General features: G+C 41.9%; 2 protein-coding genes across 9 annotated transcripts in view; both read right to left on the bottom strand.

Moving 5' to 3' along the window:
* TNFRSF25 (TNF receptor superfamily member 25) overlaps positions 1-12,981 on the bottom strand; it is a 108,504-nt gene extending 95,523 nt beyond the window's left edge. The window contains exon 1 of the mRNA XM_073656687.1: positions 12,696-12,981. Within this exon, the coding sequence (XP_073512788.1) occupies positions 12,696-12,803 (108 nt within the window). The 5' untranslated portion in view covers positions 12,804-12,981. The remainder of the gene's footprint in view (positions 1-12,695) is intronic.
* Positions 12,982-17,435: 4,454 nt separating this feature from the next.
* Positions 17,436-27,015, bottom strand: part of PLEKHG5 (pleckstrin homology and RhoGEF domain containing G5) — a 445,968-nt gene continuing 436,388 nt past the window's right edge. For 7 of the 8 annotated variants that reach the window (XM_073656679.1, XM_073656680.1, XM_073656682.1 and 4 more), the window contains 5 exons: positions 25,164-25,296; positions 24,621-24,736; positions 22,928-23,076; positions 21,246-22,244; positions 17,436-19,843 (listed from right to left, as the gene is read on the bottom strand). In XM_073656679.1, coding sequence (XP_073512780.1) covers positions 19,834-19,843; positions 21,246-22,244; positions 22,928-23,076; positions 24,621-24,736; positions 25,164-25,296 — 1,407 coding nt within the window. In that variant the 3' untranslated portion in view covers positions 17,436-19,833. Of the gene's footprint in view, positions 19,844-21,241; positions 22,245-22,927; positions 23,077-24,620; positions 24,737-25,163; positions 25,297-27,015 lie in introns of those variants that run through there. The other variant, XM_073656683.1, reaches the window with a different exon arrangement.

Genomic DNA, 27,015 nt, shown 5'->3' with positions numbered 1-27,015 from the left:
AACAAGCCTTAAAGAGAACCAGACAGCTAATACATGCTGCCCGATCCACTTCTCCCCTTCCGCTGCCCCGGAGTGACAGGTTTCTTCCTGTGTGCATGTGACGCGCCCCCTGGGCCGTGGGGTACTCGGTAGCCGGGCTGGTCGATGATGGGGGATGTCACAGTGGCAGTGACCCGGTCCGTGACCCAGGGCGGTCAATAAAGGGGAAAAGTAAAATGGGAATGAAGTTTTTATAGAGATAATGTTCATGACGCCACCTGTGGTATGCGGCTATATGGGGCCGCCGCTGCGGTGCAGATCCTCTGGAGCTGATAGCGACGCAGCAGAGTTGGTTCAGCTCTCCACAGGTAGAGATTAGCCCCAGGGCAGGATGTAGTGATACTATAGGGTAGATGTTGTTAGTGCAGTGTAGTGCAGGTGATGGCGCAGATAATGACCAGTCCACAACTTAATGGCGGTTTCCTCTCATCTTTACTTGCGGTTGTTAAGCAGACCGGGGCACGGGTACTAGCTGGTAGTAGAGGTCCGGGCGGCCTGGGAGCAAGTTGGGGATCCACCTCGCCAGGTGAAGTTGTAGGCCTTCCCTCTCTGCTAATCTCTTTGGCCCTGCCTGTTGTAGCTAAGCTGCGGCCCTCGTCCCTGAGTAAAATGTCTGTTCCTCACCCGTATGGCAGGCAGCTCGGGCCTTCATTATATGTCGCTCCCACGCGGCGGTGCTGGGCCCTATGGTGCTGCTGTGTCGCCATGCGTCTGATGGGGCCAGGAGACGTGCAGTCTCCTGCCCTCCAGTTTCTGCTGCTAGGCCTTCAGTGCCCCACAACCTCGGACTCCAGTGTCCAGTTCTTCTGCGTTTCTCTCCTCTGGGGTGAGCTGGCTTACAGCTCCACTCCAAAGGTCCTTCCTCGTCGCTTTCCTGTCTTCAACTCCTCTCCACTACTCTAACTAACCCCGCCTCCAGATCCCAGTTGCTAAGGGGAGGAGCTCCCCTTGCTGGCCTGGAGCCAGGAATGTGTTGTATGCTGGTATACCTGATTAGGGGACCCCTCCTTGCTTCCAGGCATGGCATCACCCCTTGTGAAGTAGGCAATGCCACTGTGGCAACCGGACCCCTGGGGTGCCACACATGTATAAAGAGAGACCTGTCACTCCAGGGCAGCAGGCGGGGAGTAGAAAAAGAGGGACTAGTCTCCAGTGCGGCTCAGTCCCTGGAGTCAAACATACCTGGTTGAGTTCATACGGCTAGTATCTGATACATGCTGCCCATGGATCGGACAGCATGTATCAGCTGTCAGGTTCTCTTTAAGAGTTGATATTTGGGCAGCTCAGTGGCCCACCAAGGACATCATGGTATATTATTAACATTGTGATACATATACATTATACTAATTCTTGCAACTGGCACGTTTGCCTTGTGTCTTCTCACATTTGTAATTTGTGTAACCCACAACTAGTAATATGTTAGAACGAGTAGTCAGAAGATAAGCTACCACGGTCCTGCCTCTCAAAACCTATCACTGTTAAACAGGAGCATTATTTCTATACTGTCAAGGTACGTAGACGACACTTTTTCTTTAATGATAAGAATTTACTATTATTGTCTATTCTTTATATAGTATTGAATAAGAAAATAACTTGAATACTAATTTTTCTACACACATACATAGAGGTAACCTCATAGAAAGACATCCTATTAGTGTGTTTTTGGAGTAGATGAAACAAAAGCCCACGTGAAGACCACAATTCACAGGCTTCCATCTAAATAAAATAAGGACATACTAAAAGACAGGTAAATGAAATGTTTAGGCGCAGAGTAGTATGTTAGTGCCACTATGCCACCCAGCACCTGGGTACACTCAGCACACTCTAGACACTCTGATAGGTACCTCTTGGTCCTGGAAATTAGTAGCTAAAAAATCTAGGAAAGCCATACAGCACCTGACAGGAGACTCATGCTGTCTGCACCAAAGGCAGCATGAAGGCCGGCCAGGGACCATGCATCTTAGATGACCAATCCGAGTCAGATCCCTGGTGGCTTCCTCCCAGCCCCAATCCCCACGACTGACAGACTGACAGGTCAGTCTAGTGAAGCAGGGTGGGAAGAAGCTGCCATGGACCTGAATCTGACTGGTCACCTGAGATACACAGACTTGGTCCAGTTTGTCAAACTGTATTTTCTCTGAAACAGCTACAATAATACAGCTGGTGTCTGATTTATGCTGCCTGAGTTAAGGGCAGTATGAATCTACTGTCTAGCTCTCATTAACAGAATTAGGGATCTGAACTTTTGGGTGATCACCATCTATAGTCACCTAATAACTCAATTAATATTAATTCCATTTTATTCTTTCAGCCACTAAAATTCACATGAAACAGTCCATAGTCTAATTTACAGAATTTTATGGCATATCATTTTATTTTATTTTTTTTACTTTTTAAAAGTTCAGACAGCATTGGAATTTTCCAAAATGTCTATTTTTGGCACACAGATGACGTGGTATCGGTAGAATAAAATTTACAAAGTAGGGGAAATAAAATGTGGTTTGTGATCGTAACATAAATCAGTGAAGTACCTGTCTGCAAAATACCTGACATTGCCTCCCACAATTCATTTTGTAGACATTGAGACTCGGTCTGACAGCATTGTCTAGTGGTAAGATAAGAAAGGATCTTAGAGGGAGTCTGTCAGCCCGAAATGACATTATAAACTAAGCACAAAGCATTGTAGGGGATATAGTCACTATCACTTCTTTACTGTTCTAATCGTTGCCTCCATCCTGCAGAAAGTGAAGTTGAATCAAATATTCTAATGAGGGTGCTCAGTGCACCCTCAGTGTGGCCAAGAGGCTCAATGCACCGCTCCGTCCACTGGTTTTGCATGTCCCCACCTCTCTCACCGGTGATTGACAATGCTGACTTGGCTGGAGTCAGGGGCATAACTACAATAGGTGCAGGGGTTCCAAATTCACCCGGCACCTAGAGTCTAAAGGATCCCAAAAGTCTCTTTGACCCTAATGAAAAGATCAATACTATTAAAGACTAACAATAATTGAGGGCCCTCTTAAAGGTATTTCATTGGGGCCCATAAGCTTCAAGTTATGCCTGGAGTGAGCACTGACGGCAGAGAAAGCTCAGGTTAGCCAGTGCTGTCAATCACCAGTGAGGGAGGCGGGGCAATGCAAAACCAGTGGGTGGAATGGTGAACTGAGCTTCTTGGCTCTGCCCATGGTGCACTGAGTGCCCTAATTAGCATGTTTGATTAAGCTTTAGCTTCTGGAGAACGGAGACAGCAATTAGGGGCTATAGTGACATGTAAAAGTTTGGGCATCACTGGTGAAAATTATTGCTATTGTGAACAGTTAAGCAAGTTGAAGGTGAAATTATCTCTAAAAGGCCTAAAGTTAAAGATGACACATTTCCTTTTGTATTTTAGGCAACAAATATATATATTGTCATCTTTTACATTTTAAAAATTACTAAAAGGAAAATAGGCTTATGCAAAAATTTGGGCACCCTGCATGGTTATTACCTAGTAGCACCCCCTTCTGAAAGTATCACAGCTTATAAATGCTTTTTGTAGCCAGACAAGAGTCTTTCAGTTCTTGTTTGAGAGATTTTCAGCCATTCTTCCTTGGAAAATTCTTCCAGTTCTGTGAGATTCCTGGGTTGTCTTGCATGCACTGCTATTTAGAGGTCTAGCCACAGGTTTTCAATGATGTTTAGATCATGGGACTGTGAGGGCCATTGTAAAACCTTCAGCTTGCGCCTTTTGAAGTTGTCTATTGTGGATTCTGATGTGTGTTTAGGATCATTATCCATTTGTAGAAGCCATCCTCTTTTCAACTTCAGCTTTTTTACAGATGGTGTTCTGTTTGCATCAAGAATTTGTAGAAACTTCATTGAATCCATTCTTCCCTCTACCCAAGAAATGTTCCCCGTGCCATTTTCTGCAACACAACCCCAAAGCATGATTGATCCATCCCCATGCTTAACGGTTGGCGAGATGTTCTCCTAAAATTCTGTGCCCTTTTTTCTCCACACATACCTTTTATCATTGTAGCCAAAGAGTTCTATTTTACCCTCATTGGTCCACAGGACTTGTTTCCAAAATGCATCAGGTTTGTTTAGATGTTCTTGGGCATACTTCTGATGCTGAATTTTATGCTGAGGATGCAGGAGAGGTTTTCTTCTTATGACTCTTCCATGAAGGCCATATTTGTGCAGGTGTATCTGAAGAGTAGAACAATGTACCAAACCTCCAGAGTCTGCTAAATTTTTCTGAAGGTCTTTTGCAGTCAAGCGGGGATTCTGATTTGACTCTCTAGCAATTCTATGAGAAGATCTCACTGAAATTTTGCTTGGTCTTTCAGACCTTATCTGGACCTCCACTGTTCCTGGTAGCTGCCATTTCTTAATTACATTTCAAACTGAGGAAAGAACAACTTGAAAACGCTTTGCTATCGTCTTATAGCCTTCTCCTGCTTTGTGGGCCTCCACCATTTTCATTTTCTGAGTGCTAGGCAGCTGCTTAGAAGAAACCATGGCTGCTGTTTTTTGGCACAAGGTTAGAGGAGGCTGGGTTTTTATAAAGCTGGGAAATTTGCATCACCTGGCTTTTAGTAACTATGATAGTGAACAAGCCATAACCCTAAAAGGCTAATTAAGGTCTGAAACCTTGCTCAAAGTTATCTGAGCACACAAATCTCTAAGGGTGCGCAAACTTTTGCATTGGCCTTTTTTCCTCTTTGTAATTTGTAAAATATAAAAAATGAAAATATATATTTTTTTGCTTAAAATACAAAGGAAATGTGTCATCTTTAACTTTAGGCCTTTTAGAGATCATTCCATCTTCAACGTGCTTAACTGTTTACAATAACAGTAATTTTCACCAGGGGTGCCCAAACTTTTACATGTCACAGAATATCTCCTACAAACTATGTGCTTAGGTTATACTGTCAGTTTGGGCTGACAGATTCCCTTTAAGCATGGCGGCCTCAGCATCTGTGAAACTCAGGCAAGTTCACTACATTTGGGGGTTGGGGAGCGACTTTGCCCAGATTTTCTTTGGCGACATCTGCTGCACATGTATGGTGGATGTGTTCACTGCATGTATCATGCGGGCTCAAGGAATGAGCCTGCTTTATGTAGTAAGGGTCCCAATTATGTTGGAATCTGTGACTGGGTTTAATAAAGCAATATAATCATATTACACTGCAATAATAGTAAAATGTAAAAAAATGAAAGATCTTACATCATAATTGGTTACAATTGCAAAGTGCATGTTAAAGAAGCAACTTTGCAATATACCTATTATTAAAAACCAAGCCCTGATCTTGGTCCGACCACCATCAGTGTACCTATGCTCCTCTGATACTGCAGAGGCAAAGCAGATGGCCCAATGAACCCCTGGACCAAACTATTAATGTCAGGCAAGGTGTCGGAAAGACTAAGTGCAACACGAAGGGAAGAGGGGGAGGAAGCCCAAACACTAGGGAAAGGGGGAGTGGAGACCCCTAGGCAGATCTAATAATACCCTGCCTACCCTACCGTCCCTATATTGGTTTCACACCAATCGCCAAGCAGGACCCTAAACCCTGTATATCCCTAGAGCTTGGCCCCTGAGAGGGAGGGGGAGGGGTGAGCACTGGTCAGGCCCCACTACAAAGTAAAGACAACAAGATAGGCAAACAAAGGGGATAAACTTAGCTTGAGTAGACACCAGAGGAGTAATGCCAACTGTCCTCCAAGGGCACCAGAGAAGAAGTCAGCCAACGGCTAGTGCTCCAAGCATGCACAAAGGTAAATAGAAGTATCACAGGTGATCTCCTGCAGCAAACTGAGAGTTTTTAACTCCCATGCTAAGATGTGTCAATCAGCAGCAGGAGGGAGGTCGCCGCTGGGTCCTAAAGGAAGAAGGATTAAGAAGGCGTCTGCAATGCCAAGCGCAGAGACCTTCTACAGCCAGATCCAGAGCGACTGTCTATTACACCTGACACACCCATGACAGTTAATCATTCTGACTGCACCATCCCCACAAACAGAAGGTCGGGACACTGGGGAGCAGGGCTCCTGTGACATGATGTTGCAACAACCCCTTAAACATATTTGGTATCGCTGCATAAGTAACTATTTGAATTAATAAAATATTACAATATTTACCCCACACAGTAAACAAAGAATAAAAATAAATGATTTGAAGAATCTAGTCCTCGTTTGGATAATATAGTAAGTACAAAAACATTGAGAAGATTTAAAGGGGTATTCATATCTCATAAAGTGATGGCACATCGCAAAAACATTCCATCATTCCTTCATTATGTTCCTGAAAATGAAGGGGCTGCAGCGCAGATTCAGTGCTGTGGCTCCTGTGGAGCGGCGCAGTGGTACTTGTGGAGTTGTGCTGCGATTCTGCTTCAAAGTGTGCAGCTGGGGGTCTGTTGTACAGGTCAAGAAACTGAAGGGGCTACAGCAATTAATTAGCACCGCAGTCCCTTCATTTTCAGGATTGTGGGTGTCCTAGAGGTCGGACCTCCACCAATCATACTGAATATGGTGTCGAGCTGCATTTTTCATCAATGGCTACTGATAACAGGTTTTTGGTGGGGTGTAGGATGTAGGACCCCCACTGTTCTAATATTGATGACCTATCCCAAAAATAAGTCATTAATTTCCAAGTGGTGGACAACACCCTGAAAATTCTTAGGCACATTAGTAAACTAGTCTTACCCTGGCGACCTTTGGTTGGATTATGTCCTTTGTATTAACTTCTGTTGGCATTATGAACCCACCAAATGGTGCCCAGTGCTGCAGAGCAGATAACCGCACCATACAGCGTTTAGTTATGAGCCCCATACAGTATAGCGCCCGATTAACAGCCCAATACTTTGTATACAAAATCCGGAAAAGTTCTTCAAACCAGTCTGGGATCCAATATTTTGATGCTGCAAATAATTTAAAGACTTGGTAAAAAAAAACAAAAGTGCAAGAAACAAGTGAATATTGAGTTGTCATATATTTCGCTTTGAGGCTAAAGATACCAGATACGATCTGTGTGAATTGTCTTAAGTCAGCTAAATGGCAGACCAAAAAGCGTGGTACAAAGGGTTATATATACAGTTATATGAAAAAGTTTGGGCACCCCTATTAGTCTTAAGCTTATTGTTTTATAAAAATTGGTGTTTTTGCAACAGCTATTTTAGTTTGATATATGTAATAACTGTTGGACACAGTAATGTTTCTGCCTTGAAATGAGGTTTATTGTACTAACAGAAAAGGTGCAATCTGCATACAAACAAAATTTGACAGGTGCATAAGTATGGGCACCTCACCAGAAAAGTGACATTAATATTTAGTAGATCCTCCTTTTGCAAAAATAACAGCCTCTAGTCGCTTCCTGTAGCTTTTAATGATTTCCTGGATCCTGGATGAAGGTATTTTTGACCATTCCTCTTTACAAAACAATTCCAGTTCAGTTAAGTTTGATGGTCGCCAAGCATGGACAGCCCTTTTCAAATAATCCCACAGATGTTCAATGATATTCAGGTCTGGGGACTGGGATGGCCATTCCAGAACATTGTAATTGTTCCTCTGCATGAATGCCTGAGTAGATTTGGAGCCGTGTTTTGGATCATTGTCTTGCTGAAAGATTCATCCCCTGAGTAACTTCAACTTTGTCACTGATTCTTGAACATTATTGTCAAGAATCTGCTGATACTGAGTGGAATCCATGCATCCCTCAACTTTAACAAGATTCCCGATGCAGGCATTGGCCACACAGCCCCAAAGCATGATGGAACCTCCACCAAATTTTACTGTGGGTAGCAAGTGTTTTTCTTGGAATGCTGTGTTTTTTTGCCGCCATGCATAACGCCTTTTTGTATGACCAAACAACTCAATCTTGGTTTCATCAGTCCACAGGACCTTCTTCCAAAAAGAAATTGGCTTCTCCAAATGTGCTTTTGCATACCTCAGCCGACTCTGTTTGTGGCGTGCTTGCAGAAACGGCATCTTTCGCATCAGTCTCCCACACAGCTTCTCCTTGTGCAAAGTGTGTTGCATAGTTGACCGATGCACAGTGACACCATCTGCAGCAAGTTGATGCTGCAGCTCTCTGGAGGTGGTCTGAGGATTGTCCTTGACTGATCTCACCATTCTTCTTCTCTGCCTTTCTGATGTTTTTCTTGGCCTGCCACTTCTGGCCTTAACAAGAACTGTCCCTGTGTTCTTCCATTTCCTTACTATGTTCCTCACAGTGGAAACTGAGAGGTTAAATCTCTGAGACAGCTTTTTGTATCCTTCCCCTGAACAACTATGTTGAATATTCTTTGTTTTAAGATCATTTGACAGTTGTTTAGAGGAGCCCATGATGCCACTCTTCAGAGGAGATTCAAACAGGAGAACAACTTGCAAGTGGCCACTTTAAGTAGCTTTTCTCATGATTGCATACACCTGGCTATGATGTTCAAAGCTCAATGAGGTTACAAAACCAAAAAAGTGCTTTAGTAAGTCAGTAAAAAGTAGGTAGGAGTATTTAAAACAAGAAAATGATAAGGGTGCCCATACTTATGCACCTGTCAAATTTTGTTTGAATGCAGATTTCACATTTTCTGTTAGTACAATAAACCTCATTTCAAGGCAGAAACATTACTGTGTCCAACAGTTATTACATATATCAAACTGAAATAGCTGTTGCAAAAACACCAATTTTTATAAAACAATAAGCTTAAGATTAATAGGGGTGCCCAAACTTTTTCATATAACTGTATATGCCTCCAGTCAGCTCAAAGCATTGACGTATGATTAGGAAAGGTTCAGCAGGAACTAAGCTTAGGAGGGAGTATGCATAAAGTGTGCAAGTTTGGTAAGATTTTATTCTGCTTTAAAAGCAAGAAAAAGGATGCAACCTCCAAAATGTTCACATGTAACCCTGCTGACATGAGACTTAAACTATAAGGAGTCGAAACAAGTTAACTTTTCAGCCAATCAGCAAAAAAAGAAGCTTGATGAAACTGGAGGAAGTCCTCAAGGCCTCTGTGTTCTGTCAAAGGAGTTGTCTGTTAAAGGGGTTGTTCACTACTTGGACAACCTCTTCTCAATTCCTATGTTTTCCCCTTGCAAAATAATAATACTTATACGCTCCTCCGCTGCCGGTCCAGTGTTGTTGGCGCTGGCTCTCTCTGGGATCACAAGACAATGTGACCAGCAGCTCTCACTTCCTTTGGATATATGTGATTTGTCCAAAGTGGGGAGAATGAAGCGGCCGCTGGTTGGCCGCAGGGATTGCAGAACACAAAAATGTCACTCAGTCCCCGGGAGAGCCATTCCAGAAACCGCTGGAACAGTGTCTGCACCAGAAGTGAGTATACAGTAGGTGCTACTATTTTCCAAAGAGAAACATAGGGATGAAGAAGAGGTTGTCTGTGTTAGGCTATGTTCACGCATCATGTTTTTTAAGCGTTTTTGCTGCAGATTTTTATGCAAATTTTCAGCTGCCTTTTGCAGTACTAGCAAAGTCTATGAGAAACCAGAATTTTCTGTTCATATATCATGTTTTTTTTGTTGTTACGTATTTTGTGCCTTGCAGCCTTTTTTGGAAAATAGAGCATGTCACTTCTTTCAGCATATTTTCAGCATTTTTTCACCCATAGTAAGTAATGGGTAGTGAAACATGCTGAAAAAAACATGATGCGTAAACATAGCTATCAGGTTTTGCTGTGCTTTTAGTGAAAATAAGCAAGTACAACAGTATGTGAAACTCATTTATTTTTTGGGATTTTACCATCTTGTCTTGGTCACTGAGATGGTAGTTTGTATAAGAAGTGTTTAATTAAATTAGTGATGTGTACATTGAAACATTGACTGAGCTACATGTGAGATTGAAGAATACCTGTGGCCCAGGGAGGTGTGAAATTGAACAATACATGTGCAACTGAATGGCAGACCCCATAGTGTGAAAGTAAATAGTGTCATACACACTGGCAGTGCATTGAGTTTATTTCTTAAACTATTCCTGAACAATTTACCTCCCCCACTGTTATGCCAAAACCTGAATGAGATTTTTTCTCCATGGAACTTTATGTACATGCATAAAAGAGACAAAGCATGAACAAGAGACACAATTCTGCAAAAAAAAAAACGTATAATAGAACGCACCAAAAAACGCATCAAAAAACTCTGCAAAACCTGCATTTTTGACACAGCTTCTTTCCTGCCAGAGATCAGGTTTTGCTGCAGATTTGTGATGCAAAAAAAAACATGATGTGTGAACATAGCCTTACGGTTAGGCCATCAATGTAAAAAGTCCCGGACAAGCCCTTTAACGTCACAGATCGCAATCTGATTAGACACTGAGGACCTCTCTACACCAAAATATAACTTTTATCTTTTGAACTGCAATCTTTAGGGGAAAATGTAAATGTTTATGTACAGTCATAACCTGCAGAATGTCCCAATGCTGAGGTCACAGTTTTATGCGATAGAAACCACAACTGGGTTAACGTAAATGTCAAGTAATTACACTACACCGAATACTTATGTCATCGTAGAGGCCGGACAACTTTTTCTAGTTTTTGCTTTCCGTAGAATTGAAATGCATTAATTTTACAGAAGAATAGAAGGTAATGGGTTAATTAAAGCATCTTTAAACATCTGACCACCATGGTGACATAATTTATCTGGTGGTAAAAGTCGCTTTAAAGGAGGTGGACAGGATTAGAAAACACATCGGTCCGTGGGTTGTGTCTGATACCGCAGCTCGGCTCTATTGAATTAAGTTAACCTGAAATGCAATACCACAACCGACCTGTTGAAAGATGCGGCACTGTTTCTTGGAGGAAAGCAGTCATGTTTTTTCTAATCTTGTACAACCCTTTTAGTAAATGCACAGTAAATATCCTTTATTCTGGCATCAATGAGATCCAGCATTCTGGATTTTCAGATGATGATAAAAGAATATAAAATTTACTTGTAGTGGTATAAAACCCCTTATAAAGAAGGCACAAAAGCTAAAGATTAACGCTTTAGTTTTACATTCTCTGTTGTCAGGATCTCTGTTTGCTGCTTGTGAACAGTAACAGCACCCGAGCATGGTAGTCTTAGTGCCCTAGGGCTCCTACCAATCTACAGACATAGTGTCACGGGTGTATCAACTGTGACAGACAGTCGTTCTGGATCCGGGTGTAGAAGGTCACTGCACTTGGCATTGCAGATGCCTTCTCGATCCTCTCATCTCTGTAGGTAGTGACATCCGTCTCCCTTTAGGACCCAGCAGTGACCTCCATCTTCTGCTGCTAATTGACAAACCCTTTCTTGGTAGTTAAAAACTCTCAGTGTCTCCAGAGAGTCACCGGTGATAGCTCTATGTTCCTCTGTTCAGGCCTGGAGTACTAGTAGTCAGCTAGTTTCTTCTTGGAGTTCCCTTGGAGGACAGTAGGTGTGATCTCTCTGGTGTCTTCTCAAGCTAAGTTTATCCCTTTCAACCTCCCTACCTAGGGCCTAGTTCTAGGGACATTCAGGGATTAGGTTTCCTGCTCGGCGATAGGTGCGGAACCTATTTAGGGCCGATAGGGTAGTCAGGGTGATATTAGATCTGGCTTGGGGTCTCTACTTCCCCTTTCCCTAGTTGTTGGGCTCCCTTCCCCCTCTTCCCGTCGTTGTACACTTGTTCCTTCCCTCACCTTGCATGGCACGTAGACTTTGCCATAATATATTTGCCATGCTTTTCTTCCTTATGCTATCTCATGGATGGATTACATCTATGTCAATATTTTTCACCTAAATTTTGCACTATTTTTTTGTTTAATTATGAACAACATGCCCCATTTTGTTTCATATCTGTCACTTGCATTAAATATGTGTTTTTCACCTAGTGTAAATGTCGCTGTTCTCCTGAATTCAGCAATGTTTTTCTTTTGTTCCTGCGCTTCTCCATTCCTGAGATATGGTCTTATCTTCCCTGTATGTAAATCTAGTCTTGTTAGCCAAATGGGTGTGATGCTTAACTTGAGGATCACACCCACTTAGCTAAAAAGACTATATTTATGTACAGGGAAGAAGGAGCCATATCTCAGGAATGGAGAGGCGCAGGAACGAAAGAAAAACATCGCTGAATTCAGGAGAACAGCGGCATTTACACCAGGTGAAAAACACATATATATGGCAAGTGACAGGTCCACTTTAATATCTAAATATAATAGGAAATAATTATATGTATTCAGTGTTTTGTGCTGCATTTTTTTATGCAAACTGAAAGCAGCTTTTTATGGTACCAGAAGCAGCAGCTATGAGATTTCAAAAATCTCGTGCATTAGATTGCTTAGTTTTTCCTGACTGAATTGGAAAAATTGGAAAACTAAAGCATGTCAATTCTTTTGGCATTTTTGCAGTGGTTTTTTTTTCACCAAAGAAAGCAATGAGGGAGTGCAAAAATGGTTTTAATAATGCAACCATGCGTTCTTGCTGCATTTTTGGCGAATAAAACAACTTTATTAAACACGTGAAATAGAAAAAATTACATATAATCTGCACCAAAAAAACGCACTGAAAACACAGCAAAAACGCACCAAAAAAAGAAGCAAAATCTGCTTTTTTTTAACCAGAGAGCATGTTTTGCCTGCAGAAAAAAGCAGCAAAAAACCAACGTGTGAACATAGCCTTAATGCTGTCAGTAGTGAGAGGTCTAAAGAAAAGTCGTGACTTACCCATCCCATCAGCAAAACGCACAAAAAAAACTTCATTTTTCTTCTTTTTTTTAAATAAATGATCAAGTGCATCAAAGAAGGTCTCAAAGCTTCAGAGTCCGGGTGCATATAACACGATGCATCAAGTCCAACATCCCCTGGAGAAATTACTACAGTGACAGCTAAGACTTCAGGCAATGTAAGGTTTCACCTCTTCCGTATTTTGCTCGCAGCCGTCCCCAGCCCCACCTCCCCGTCGTCTTGTCATTAGGTAGCCCACACAAAGGGGAAATTGCGTTAAGACTTTGCTTTAGAAATGTAACCACATGAATGTAGCATTTCTGAAAACTTGCTTCTTGTAACAAGTGACAGCCTTTGTAAAAAATAAAAAAAAGTTAAAGAATTTACGTGAAGACAGTCAATGATGGGGAGGAAGGAGTGATGTCAGCTCTAGGAGTACGGTATACAACCACACCGGCAAAGCTGACCGAGGACGTGATGTAGAAACAGGGAAACACCTCAATTATAATTAATATCCACTGACATGAGACATTTCCCCTACTCCATGCATTAGGCTGCGTGCCCACTATGCGTTCTTCAAGCGTTTTTGCTGGGGAATTTCCGCAGCGAAAACACTTAAAAAACTCTTGGTAATACGTGCCCCATGATCCCCAATGATAATCTGCATGTGCTTTGTACATGCTGCAGAAGTTTAAGCTGCAGATTATCATTGCGGAAAAATGCGCAGCATGTCCATTAATTTTGCGGACACGCAGCTTAATTGCCGCCATTGACTTGCATTGAATCCCATAATATCCGCATGACTACATGTGCACATGCGGATATTAAGCGATTCAATGTGCGGATGGTACCCGGGTCTGGAGAAGAGGAGACTCTCATCCAGAGCCGGGTACCATAGAACCTGTAAAAAAAAGAATTAAAAATAAAAAATAAAGATTATACTTACCTTCTGATGGCCCACGGTGTTTTCTCCGCTGCGTCCGGTCTGTTTTATGGCTTGCGGTGGTCTGAAAGGACCTGCCATGATGTCATTTAGTCATGTGACAGGTATAAGTATATTAAGTATAATGTTTTTTATTTTTTACCATTTTTATTCTTTTTTTAACTATTAACTTGCCGTTTGCATGGATTTACAGTGCTGGCCAAAAGTATTGGCACCAATGCAATTCTGTCAGATAATACTCCGTTTCTTCCTGAAAATGATTGCAATCACAAATTCTTTGGTATTAGTCTCTTCATTTAATTTGCTTGCAAGGAAAAAACACAAAAGAGAATGAAGCAAAAATCAAATCATTGATCATTTCACACAAAACTCCAAAAATGGGCCGGACAAAAGTATTGGCACCCTCAGCCTAATACTTGGTTGCACAACCTTTAGCCAAAATAACTGCGAACAACGGCTTCCGGTAACCATCAATGAGTTTCTTACAATGCTCTGCTGGAATTGTAGACCATTGTTCTTTGGCAAACTGCTCCAGGTCCCTGATATTTGAAGGGTGCCTTCTCCAAACTGCCATTTTGAGATCTCTCCACAGGTGTTTTATGGGATTCAGGTCAGGACTCATTGCTGGCCAGCTTAGAAGTCTCCAGTGCTTTCTCTCAAACCATTTTATAGTGCTTTTGGAAGTGTGTTTTGGGTCATTGTCCTGCTGGAAGACCCATGACCTCTGAGGGAGACCCAGCTTTCTCACACTGGGCCCTACATTATGCTGCAAAATTTGTTGGTAGTCTTCAGACTTCATAATGCCATGCACACGGTCAAGCAGTCCAGTGCCAGAGGCAGCAAAGCAACCCCAAAACATCAGGGAACCTCCGCCATGTTTGACTGTAGGGACCGTGTTCTTTTCTTTGAATGCCTCTTTTTTTTTCCTGTACACTCTATGTTGATGCTTCTTCCCAAAAAGCTCTACTTTTGTCTCATCTGACCAGAGAACATTCTTCCAAAACGTTTTAGGCTTTCTCAGGTAAGTTTTGGCAAACTCCAGCCTGGCTTTTTTTATGTCTCGGGGTAAGAAGTGGGGTCTTCCTGGGTATCCTACCATACAGTCCCTTTTCATTCAGACGCAGATGGATAGTACGGGTTGACACTGTTGTACCCTCAGACTACAGGGCAGCTTGAACTTGTTTGGATGTTAGTCGAGGTTCTTTATCCACCATCCGCACAATCTTGCGTTGAAATCTCTCGTCAATTTTTCTTTTCCGTCCACATCTAGGGAGGTTAGCCACAGTGCCATGGGCTTTAAACTTCTTGATGACACTGCGCACGGAAGACACAGGAACATTCAGGTCTTTGGAGATGGACTTGTAGCCTTGAGATTGCTCATGCTTCCTCATAATTTGGTTTCTAAAGTCCTCAGACAGTTCTTTGGTCTTCTTTCTTTTCTCCATGCTCAATGTGGTACACACAAGGAAACAGGACAGAGGTTGAGTCAACTTTAATCCATGTTAACTGGCTGCAAGTGTGATTTAGTTATTGCCAACACCTGTTAGGTGCCACAGGTAAGTTACAGGTGCTGGTAATTACACGAATTAGAGAAGCATCACATGATTTTTCACACAGTGCCAATACTTTTGTCCACCCCCTTTTTTAGGTTTGGAGTGGAATTGTATCCAATTTGGCTTTAGGACAATTCTGTTTGTGTTTTTTCATTGAAGACAAATTAAATGAAGATAATAATACCAAAGAATTTGTGATTGCAATCATTTTCAGGAAGAAACTGAGTATTATCTGACAGAATTGCAGGGGTGCCAATACTTTTGGCCAGCACTGTATATAGTGTGACCAAGTTGTCAAGCACTTTTCCAAGTGATGCTAAAATCGCTTGGAAAAGCGCTTGATAACCCGCATGCAGAAATGCATGTGAGAAAGCTTGACAAACCCTTGTCACTGGCAGGAAAAACACATGTAAAATCCACATGCGTTTTTCCTGCCAGGAAGATGCGGAAAAGATCTGCAGCATTTCTGCATCGTGGGCACTTAGCCTTAGACTCGGGTGGAAGGAGGTGACTGTGTTTTTGGAGAACCCCACTATGTTCAGTCCGACCTCCAGCCCCCCTCGGTCTAGGATATCTCCACCAGGGCGAAAACAAAAATCAAGAGCCTCACCTGTGAAAGCACTCATGGTATTGTATTTTACAATGTTAAAATGTTAAACCCTCAACATATGGCCACTCATAATGATGGATCCAGGGTCGGACTGGCCATCTGACGATTCTGACAAATGCCAGATGGGCTGGTCCGGTTGTGGGCAACATTGTCTGCTATGCTGGTTGCAGTATCTGTGTCCTCAGGGTGCTGATACTGTTAACAGTGGAGACGGAGCATTGGAGGCGGGGGCAGCATGGGCCTTTGTGCTTTCAAATGGCAGGTCAAGTGATAGCTTCAGTATGTAACCAACAACAAATAAATCACCGTTTACTATTCGTACCTTTATTTATATAGATGCAGAATTAAAATGTAACTTTTAATAGATATTTAATAAAATATCTAAAGGACAAACCACCCAAGTGATAGTTCCTTTTTTATGTATATAGCTAACAGTCCCTATAATGAACTCACACTCGTCCCTGCCTGACAGCGGAGGTTGGCACACTTTTTATCTATATCAAAATCAAAACTAGCTTCAATACATTGAGGCTAATGATCAACAGGGGTGTGACATCCGCCACATTCCCACCCCACCCCCCGCCGATAAGCTGTTCTCGGTGTCGGCAGCGGCCAGAACTGCTCAGTTGTGGAGCTGCACGGCTCCGTTGCAGGAATAGTGGCCACGGCCAGGTACTGCACATTCATTCCCTACTGATTTGAAAATGGGGTGGATGTGCAGTACCTGGCAGCGGCCACTATTCCGTCAATGGAGCTGTGCAGCTCCATAACTGAGCAGTTCTGGCCGTCGCCGACACCAGGAAAGGCTGATCGGCGCTAGGAGGGGAAGTGTATGCCAGATGTCAGACCCCCACCGATCAGACATTAATGACCTCTCCTAAGGATAGGCCATCAATGTTAAAGTCCCGGACAACCCCTTTAACAGAAGTAACAATGACCGTGATAGTGACAACTGAAGAATCCCAATATCAATAACATCCTGAGTGCTAAAATCACCTTGACAGGCACAGTGACCCCCATAGTAGAATCATCGAGAAAACTCCCTTAACCATAAGACCCACAGTGCCTCCATAACAATGACATCTGGAGTATCCCAATAACATATTCAGTGCCTGAGTAACTGTGACAGCAACAGTGCCCCCATAACCATAACACCTGGAGCATATCGATAACATTGATTGTAGGAGTAACTGTGACAGCCACAATTCCCCCACAGTAGTGTCATCTTGAGTCCCACAGTGCCTCCAAGACAATAACACCAGAAGCATCCCAATAACATCCTGAATGCCTGAGTAACCATGATAGCCACTGCGCCCTCCATAGTAGTGTCATCCTGATATCCATAGAGCCTCCATAACAATAACACCAGGAGTATCCCAATACCAATAATGTCCTGAGTGTCCAAATAATCAGGACAGCCACAACGCCCCCTATCAAAGTAAGATCCCAATTTTAGCAACATCCTTCCTGATGGCCCCCATAACATGGACACCCACTGTACTTATAATAGTAGTATTCTGGGGTATCCCCACAAGAGTCTCATCCTGAGTGTCCCCATAACAGTACAATCCATCCTATATTAGACCTTTATGTATAAATTATTATCATTTTTAAATGAAGCCACAAGGCCGTAATAACATTTACAAACATTTTATTACATTTACAATTTTATTTCCAAATTATTAGGAAAAACTCAGTTCACTTATATATTTATTTTTTTTTACAAAAAAAAAGGATACCACTTTAAAGAAGTAATATATATTTAATAAATAAAAATTACCCTGCCGGGGTACGTGGTGTAAAGACATATGGATGAGGGGGGTTACATTACAATGCACTAATATAGGGAACCTAGTTATTATAGACTGTATCACCTACAGGGCGGCCATCTTCAATATTTGCACCAAACTTTAGAAAATATCTTAAAGCGACTTATCTGAGAAAAGGGACAGTGTTGTCTATGAGCTGTTTCTGGTACTGAGCTCTATTCAAATAACTGGGTCTAAGCTGCAATACCAGGCACAACCTGTAGACAAGGGTGGCGCTGTTTCTAACAAAAGAATAGCCCAGGCAAACCCCATTGACTATTGTCGCACTCATGTGGTTCCACTATTGTCATTCAGCAAATAAAGTGGCTGCCTATACAGCTTAAAGGCTACTGGTGCATGTTAGGAAATGAGATTATTTAGGAACATGTGTCAGTATAAGCAATTTATGACATGAGCATGTTATTATGTCGTCGTGCTAGACTAATATAATAATAAAATATGTACAGGTTACTGGTTTCTAAAAATTACTGGATACTGAAACTACAAATTTTCTTACAAATAAAGTGCCCTTTAAGAGTTAAATAACGAAAAAAAAAATTAAAGGAACAAATATTTTCAAGGAGAAATAACTTAAACGTTGGCAAGCACCATGTCTGGGAAGGATAATACTGTCACTGTACATCTTTTCCAACGCCATCCAAAATCTATCGAAAAAGACATTTCCCCCTCCTTATGGGGCGGGGGGGTTCACTTACTTAAACACTAGCCACGCATCCTTTAAGATGAGTGACAGAATGAAGTCGTCCTGGTTCTAGTGGCTGTATGTCAGCGACACAAGCAATCTGAAAGACGTAAGACGGTCGTATCTACTTATGAATCGGACTCGGGGGTCCAACTCTGGTCACGTACGGAAGCTTTCAAGGGAACCCGTTTCTCAATGTATATACAGGCGGAGGTCTCTGTATAGTACACAGGCAATTACAACATGGGGATCGACTGTGACTTAGAGGAGTTGTGATGTCATCTGGTACAACTGATGAGGTCATTGCTCCTTTGTTTTTTTAAATTTTAGAAACTAAACGTGCCCATACCCCTTAGCCAAACTATTGCTCAACCCACAGTCATGTCCATTTTAAACTCCCAGCCCCAGAGCAGCCACTAAACGTCCTGGGAGTGCCCGCTTTTATGAAATTTGCATAAGCCAAGCCCATGGGTGATCCATTTTGTGGGACAATCCTACAAAAAAAAATAGACAATTGGGGGGCATTCTACAACTAATTTTCCCGACCCCCTTGGCTGAGCATGCATGTTGAGCAAAGAGGAATATGCTGTTGCCAGATATCCAACATGCCTGATGCCAAAAAAAACAGCACACCCAATTCTTATTTCCCCCAACATCTGACATCAACGGAAAGATAGGCAACCCAATTGACCCAAATCTAATGTGTATGGGCACCTATAGCATAACAATGTGCCCATTATAATCCATGTTACAGTTACTTTACCAAGTGGGGGTAGAGTTAGGGGAACCCACTATATTTAGTGAGAAAATAAAAAGTAAGAAATGGTCTGACAATGGAATAAGCATTGACCAACTCTTTAAATAGTCACAAGACCCAATGGTTCCAGACGAGGAGAATAAACGATTGGCAGATAGAGCCAATGCCGCCATATTGCTTTGTACTGTTTTTCCTATACATGTCAATGGGACTTGTAATATCCTCAACATTTACAGTAGAGTCACATCATCCCTTCGATCACTATGACGGACATGCAGCTTAGTAAACATTTCTTAGACATTAATTCGAGCTGTGCTAATGGACAAATAGGTTTGATGCTCCCTAGCGGCAGGGGTGAGTACATAAAACGTTAAAGCAAGAGTCCGGTGTATGCATAATGAAGTCCCATGAAGACGAGGAAGACACCCGTGGTCATATAACACGTGGGATCCATCAGTGAGGCACACGTCCGATCATCGCCTGTCGCTTTCTGCCACAGACTTGAAGTTCATATTAGTAGTTCTTTATTGCTCAAAGTGCAAACAAGACGCGTTTCAGAGTCTCGAGGAGGAGGGGGAGGAGATTTTCTGCAAACGTCTGTCCGTGAATCCAGATTCTCCCAACCATCCAGACCAACAGTGGCACAAAGACCCCCGGACTCGGCCACATCGACATCCATAAATATGTGGTATAGAGAAGGCAGGCCGCTCACTATAGGTCACACATTTGTTCTTCTGCTGTCAACCCATTTCTGTCCCGATGTATTACACCTCCCTGAAAATACAACAAATGAATGGAAATTAGTATAAAGTATAGACCTTTATCATTACCTGTCACTGAAGGAAGCGCCCAGACTCATCCTCAATCCGCATTACCAATAAAGCATTTCTAGGACAGGACGACCCCCATCCATACTCCTTACTAAAGAATATGGAAGGAACGGTGGGACCCAAGACCCTGCAGATATAGATAAGGCTGTCAATCCTTATCACTTGTCACTGAATTAATCTTATTTTTGCAATAAACTAGTTCTACTTTTTGCTGAGTTGCAGTTTGTTACAATGTATCAATATAGGTAATATTCTAGATCACATTATTTTTTCTTGTATTAGACTCCAGGATGATATCTCTTATCTGGGATGATACATTGTAACAAACAACAGCAGTAATGAATGGCAGTGCATTCATGTGTTTTCAATGGAGAAAGGGCGGTAAACCACTGTCACTTTCCATAAATATGTAATTTTTTTTTCCTTGGTATAAATGCCGCTGTTCTCCTGAATCCGGTCTTGTTTTCCTTTTGTTCCTGCTCCTCTCCAATCCTAAGATATGGTCTTTTTTACCCTGTATGTAAATCTAGTCTTTTTGGCCAACTGGGTGAGGTCCTCATGAAGATTCCCATAGGAAAAAGTTCAGGACCACACCCTCTTAGCTAAAAAAGACCACATTTATATTCAGGGAAGAGGGGTCCATGCCTCAGAAGAGTAGGAACAAAAAACATTACATTCAAGAGAATGGCGGCATTTGCACTAGGTAATTACATATCTATGGGAAGTGACAGGTTCCTTTTACCTATCCTTAGAGCAGGCGTAAAAATTCACACTGCTTGATCATCTGTCAAGACCAAAATATACATTAGATGACAGGTGAGCCCACCAAATTCAACAGGTTCGCCCGAGTTTAACCCAATGTGTATGAGGACCTTAAAGGAGTTTTCTACTACTGGCAACCTGTTATTAATTAGCCTAGGTGATTAAAAAAAAGATATATGTACATAAATTATGTCAATCACCTCCTGCACCATCACTGCTCTTCCGTACTCTCCTGGACCAGCAGCACTCATCCGTGCTCTGCCTCCTGGGATCGACACTTGGCGGGGTCATTATGTGTTTTGCTGATCAGCTGCTGCCTTAACATTTTGTTAGAGCAGGAAAAACAGCTGATTGGCTGCAGCGGTTGATTCTTGATCCCAGAAAAGCAGCAGAAGATTCAGCGCTAATTATGGAGGAGTGCTGCTGGTCTGGCATTGTTTTATTTTCACCGCCCTGGGCCCATTCAAAGAGGTTGTCCAGAAGTGATCAACCCCTCTAAAGAATTTTCTCCATATAGCTGCAGTTATTGTAAATTGGGTTGGTCTACTACCAAATGCATAACTAATAAAATTAGATTGACTTACGAGGCTGTAAGAGTGGAATTAAGGAGTAAAGTTGTTCTAATTCTGTACAGTTGAGCCAAGGTAAGTTTCCTATGCTGTGATGACTGCTGTGGGTCTGACATTGTCCGCCTGGCACAGCCCGGTGCACCATCATTGTCCACTTCTATCTCATTGTCCTCCGCGTACTCTGCATACTCCTGTGACGGGGAGTCTAGCTCAAAATCTGGGAGAGAGTCAAGTTGCTCCGAAAGTGGATCTTCAGCAGCTTTGGGAAATTGTATGTCTTCTGAATCGGACAGGTCAGATGAACTGCTGCTGCAGCTACTTAGGTTGACAACGTGCTGTCTCGTAGAGACAGATTGAGACCTGGGCTTTGCTGGGTGTTCTTCAGCCTTTCTCAAGGAATGTTCCACAAAGCTAGTCCTTTTGTGGGAAACGTATCGAGCCCGGCCATTTTTATTGCTGTCCATAAATGCATCAGTATTCCGCGACATGAAGAGTTCACACAGGCTTTTACTTTGGGTCAGCTGAGCTTCCTCATCATTGTGGTCTGTTGGGTCAGTGGAAATCAGATGAAAGAGATTGGCTTCTGATTTGGATTTCAGGACCTTGGATTTGCATGGTAAGAGCTGGACTGGGGTCCTCCTTTTGAGTTTTGGAGATGTTGAGCGCTGAGAACTGACTGACTCTCTTTCTTCTTCTGTAACTTCTTGTTGCTGACGTTCTACGAACTCCTCCAGTGACGTCGGCGAGAGGGTCCCATAAGCGCTGTCAATAGATGACGATCTACAGGAGTTTGGCTCCAGTTTTAGATAGTTAGAATCTGCCGCTGGGTTTGCATCTGAAGTCTCCATGCTTTCAAACATGTCCCTGGTAGGGGTGATGGAGGAGGCGGTGGTACTGATTGACGTTTCATCAGACTGAGAACTGAAGAGTCCTTGCTCTGTCTCAGGAGACGATAGGTCCTCACAGGCGTCAATCACCACGACGGAAATTGTCTCTGTCGAGCCGTCTGATTGGCTGAAAAAAAAAGTATAGAAACCAAATTTACAAAAGTTAAAATACTGATAGCAATGATCATCATAATGAGACACAACAATTGTCTATTCTGAACAGGGCTGTGGAGTCGGTAAGCCAAAGCTCCGACTCCTCAATTTCCATGACACCGACTCCACGACACCGACTCCCTCATACATGTCTCATGTTTAAGTGATAAATTTACTGTAGCACAGATTCATCTCAGCTAAAAGTCTAGACCCTTAGATCAGGACTAGGACATTTCATAACTTTCCAAAATTCTTATGAAAAAATATTCCCCACAAACTGCATTGAACTACTGCACCCAATTTATTATATATTTTAGGAGTCAGAGTCGGTACATTTTACACCGACTCCGATTCCGACTTCGACTCCACCAAAAAGGGACACCAACTCCGACTCCACGGCCCTGATTCTGAACCCTAAATTATCAACATCAGTGATTCAAAACCATATAATATATAGAGATTAATTTACATGGACAGCTGAATTATTGGAATAGAAAATATGTAATCCTTTATTGCTCCTATAGGAGCGCTGCAGGGATATCAAGAACTTCCTGCTGAGCTGAGTTCTTCTATATTACAGATGCTAGAAACCCTGTGATCAGTATATTCTGTCCACAGCAGACGACCCCCTTTTAAGATGGATATTTGGCTACTTACCTATGTAACATGTCAGCACTGCTTCGTCGCAGTATCGTTGGGGAGCTGGCTGCGGATGTTCCACTTTCCATATCTTCTTCCTCTTCTGGGTGATGCGATACCTGCTGCTGGTTCTGCACATGCTCCTGACGCAGCCTCTGTAACAGGTTCTATTGGAAAATGTTAATGATTTACAGGTTACTTGCATGATAGAGATGAAGGACAGAGAGACATGACTGTGAACAGAGGGCAACAGCAACTCTACAGGCTGGGTGATGTATTGCATCATTAGTTGTAGCAATATAATCTAATGTAAATCAGCAAAATTTCATTTTTAAAACCCCCAGGACCTTCACTCATTGTGGAAAAGCATGCCCGATATTAAACCCCCCTAAAAAAATATTAACCTCTTCCTGACTTTTTATCGTTACATTCTGGAAGCCATAACTTTTTTTTTTTCTAAGTATTTGTATTAGGGCTTATTTTTGATTGTTCTGAAAGAGGATTGGATGAGTCAGTGACATAATTTTGGTGTATATATAACTTATTAATAAACTTTTATTAACTCTTTACGGGGAGGAATATAAACAAAACAGCAATTCTGCCAGTTTTTGTCTTTTTTTTTTTAACTTTATGCTATTCATCGTGTTGCTTTATTCTGGGGGGGGGGGGGGGGCAGTACAATTATTGCAATGAAATTTTATATAGTTTTATTTATATATGTTTTACTTTTGCACAATAAGTACTCTGAAAAAAAAATCTTTGCTTTTGGGCGTCCATGTTCTGAGAGCTATGATTTTTTTTTTACTATTCCATCAACAGATCTGTATGAGGTCTTATTTTTTGAGTGACAAGCTGTACTCTTCATCGTCACTATTTTGTGCTGCTAACAATATTCTGATCAATATTTATTACACTCTTTTGGAAACAAAATGAAAAAAAAAACAGCAATTCTAAATTATATCTATTTATCCTTTAAACACCATTCACCGTTCAGTATAATTGACATTATCTTTATTCTGCAGGTTGATACGACTAAGACAAAACTAAATTTATATAATTTTATTTTCATGTTTTTCTACTTTTGCACAAAAGAATTACCTTACAAAGAATAAAAAAAATTTTGGGACGCCATATTCTGATCGTCATAAATTTTTTATTTTTCTGCACACAAAGCTGCTAGAGGGCTTAATTTTTGCGGGACAAGCTGTAATTTTACCCGGTGTCATTTTTGGCTACATAAATCTTTTTTATCTCACTTTATAAAATTTTTTTCAAGGCTGAATGAACTAAAAACAGCAATTCTGGCACTGTTTTTCATATTTCTTTTACAGCGTTCATTATGCGGGATAAAAAATGATATAATTTCGTAGTACAGGTCGATAGATTTACAGTGATACACAATTGATATCTTTTAACATTCTACTACTTTGCCCAAGAAAATCATGTTCCAAAGGAAAATATATATTTTTTTACCTTTTCATTTAGCTGTGTGAGAGATCTTTTTTTTTTGGTAACGAGCTGCAGTTTTTATCGGTACAATTTTGGAGTGCATGCAAGTTTTTGATCATGTTCACACGATCAGTATTTGGTCAGTATTTTACATCAGTATTTGTAAGCCAAAATTAGGAGAGGAACAATCAGAGGAAAAGTATAATAGAAACAAATCACCACTTCTGCATTTTTACCCCTCGTTGCCTGTGTTTCCGCTTACCTGTGCATTGAAAAGCGCTTCCACCCATCCTCTGCACAAGGACTGGCCGCTGGCTTGAAAAGTATAGGCGGCGACTGCACTTCTGAACTCATTTAGGTAAATTACCAGGAAGGAACCTGAAAATAAGGTGATGGAAGACAAAACATTAGGGTCTTCAGCTTTGGAGTGGGGGCAATGCAGGTGATCAAGTGACGCCTTTTGTTCATCTTTCACAATAGCGCTGCAGTATAACATGACCTGTGTTTATTTACCGCCATTACAGGTTATTTACTTCCATTAAATGTGTATTTTAGCCAAACAGTATTCATCACCCATACAAAGTTAATATTTGATTGTCACCTGGCAGCACATCTGCTTTATAGTATGCAAACAAAGGCTTCAGACTGACAGGAGATGAACATGCAAATCCCAGTAACCATTAGCAGCAACAAGTGGCGGCCCAGTTATCAATCCCAGTACAAAACAGAGGGGAGGGTCACAGGGTGCGCCATCACCATCTAGTGTACAGAAATGGTACTGCAGTAAATGACGCTAATCGTTCACCTGTGTCTTTAAGTTCTCTGCAGACGATTTTGTCCACCAGTAAGGGCTGTCTGACAACTTTGGTCCTCTCCGCTTTCTTCACTGGTTTTGTGATGAGGAAAAGATCCGTAAACAGGAAGCAGTAAACATCCATCTGTAAGGACAAATACATGGTCAGATCCTTATATATATATATATATATATATATATATATATATACATACATACAGTACAGACCAAAAGTTTGGACACACCTTCTCATTTAAAGATTTTTCTGTATTTTCATGACTATGAACATTGTACATTCACACTGAAGGCATCAAAACTATGAATTAACACATGTGGAATTATATACTTAACAAAAAAAGTGTGAAACAACTGAAAATATGTCTTATATTCTAGGTTCTTCAAAGTAGCCACCTTTTGCTTTGATGACTGCTTTGCACACTCTTGGCATTCTCTTGATCAGCTTCAAGAGGTAGTCACCGGACATGGTCTTCCAACAATCTTGAAGGAGTTCCCAGAGATGCTTAGCACTTGTTGGCCCTTTTGCCTTCACTCTGCGGTCCAGCTCACCCCAAACCATCTCGATTGGGTTCAGGTCTGGTGACTGTGGAGGCCAGGTCATCTGGCATAGCACCTCATCACTCTCCATCTTGGTCAAATAGCCCTTACACAGCCTGGAGGTGTGTTTGGGGTCATTGTCCTGTTGAAAAATAAATGATGGTCCAACTAAACGCAAACCGGATGGAATAGCATGCCGCTGCAAGATGCTGTGGTAGCCATGCTGGTTCAGTATGCCTTCAATTTTGAATAAATCCTCAACAGTGTCACCAGCAAAGCACCCCCACACCATCACACCTCCTCCTCCATGCTTCACGGTGGGAACCAGGCATGTAGAGTCCATCCGTTCACCTTTTCTGCGTCGCACAAAGACACGGTGGTTGGAAGCAAAGATCTCAAATTTGGACTCATCAGACCAAATCACAGATTTCCACTGGTCTAATGTCCATTCCTTGTGTTCTTTAGCCCAAACAAGTCTCTTCTGCTTGTTGCCTGTCCTTAGCAGTGGTTTCCTAGCAGCTATTTTACCATGAAGGCCTGCTGCACAAAGTCTCCTCTTAATAGTTTTTGAAGAGATGTGTCGGCTGCTAGAACTCTGTGTGGCATTGACCTGGTCTCTAATCTGAGCTGCTGTTAACCTGCGATTTCTGAGGCTGGTGACTCGGATAAACTTATCCTCAGAAGCAGAGGTGACTCTTGGTCTTCCTTTCCTGGGGAGGTCCTCATGTGAGCCAGTTTCTTTGTAGCGCTTGATGGTTTTTGCAACTGCACTTGGGGACACTTTCAAAGTTTGCCCAATTTTTCGCACTGACTGACCTTCATTTCTTAAAGTAATGATGGCCACTCATTTTTCTTTACTTAGCTGCTTTTTTCTTGCCATAATACAAATTCTAACAGTCTATTCAGTAGGACTATCAGCTGTGTATCCACCTGACTTCTGCACAACACAACTGATGGTCCCAACCCCATTTATAAGGCAAGAAATCCCACTTATTACACCTGAAAGGCCACACCTGTGAAGTGAAAACCATTTCCGGTGACTACCTCTTGAAGCTCATCAAGAGAATGCCAAGAGTGTGCAAAGCAGTCATCAAAGCAAAAGGTGGCTACTTTGAAGAACCTAGAATATAAGACATATTTTCAGTTGTTTCACACTTTTTTGTTAAGTATATAATTCCACATGTGTTAATTCATAGTTTTGATGCCTTCAGTGTGAATGTACAATTTTCATAGTCATGAAAATACAGAAAAATCTTTAAATGAGGTGTGTCCAAACTTTTGGTCAGTACAGTGTATATATATATATATA

The sequence above is a fragment of the Phyllobates terribilis genome, unplaced genomic scaffold (genome assembly GCF_046119375.1).
Source record: "Phyllobates terribilis strain yellow unplaced genomic scaffold, ASM4611937v1 Scaffold_12__6_contigs__length_324123572, whole genome shotgun sequence".
Taxonomy (NCBI): Eukaryota; Metazoa; Chordata; class Amphibia; order Anura; family Dendrobatidae; genus Phyllobates; species Phyllobates terribilis.
Note: the sequence above shows the minus strand (reverse complement) of the source record. Positions and strands in the feature narration are given on the sequence as shown.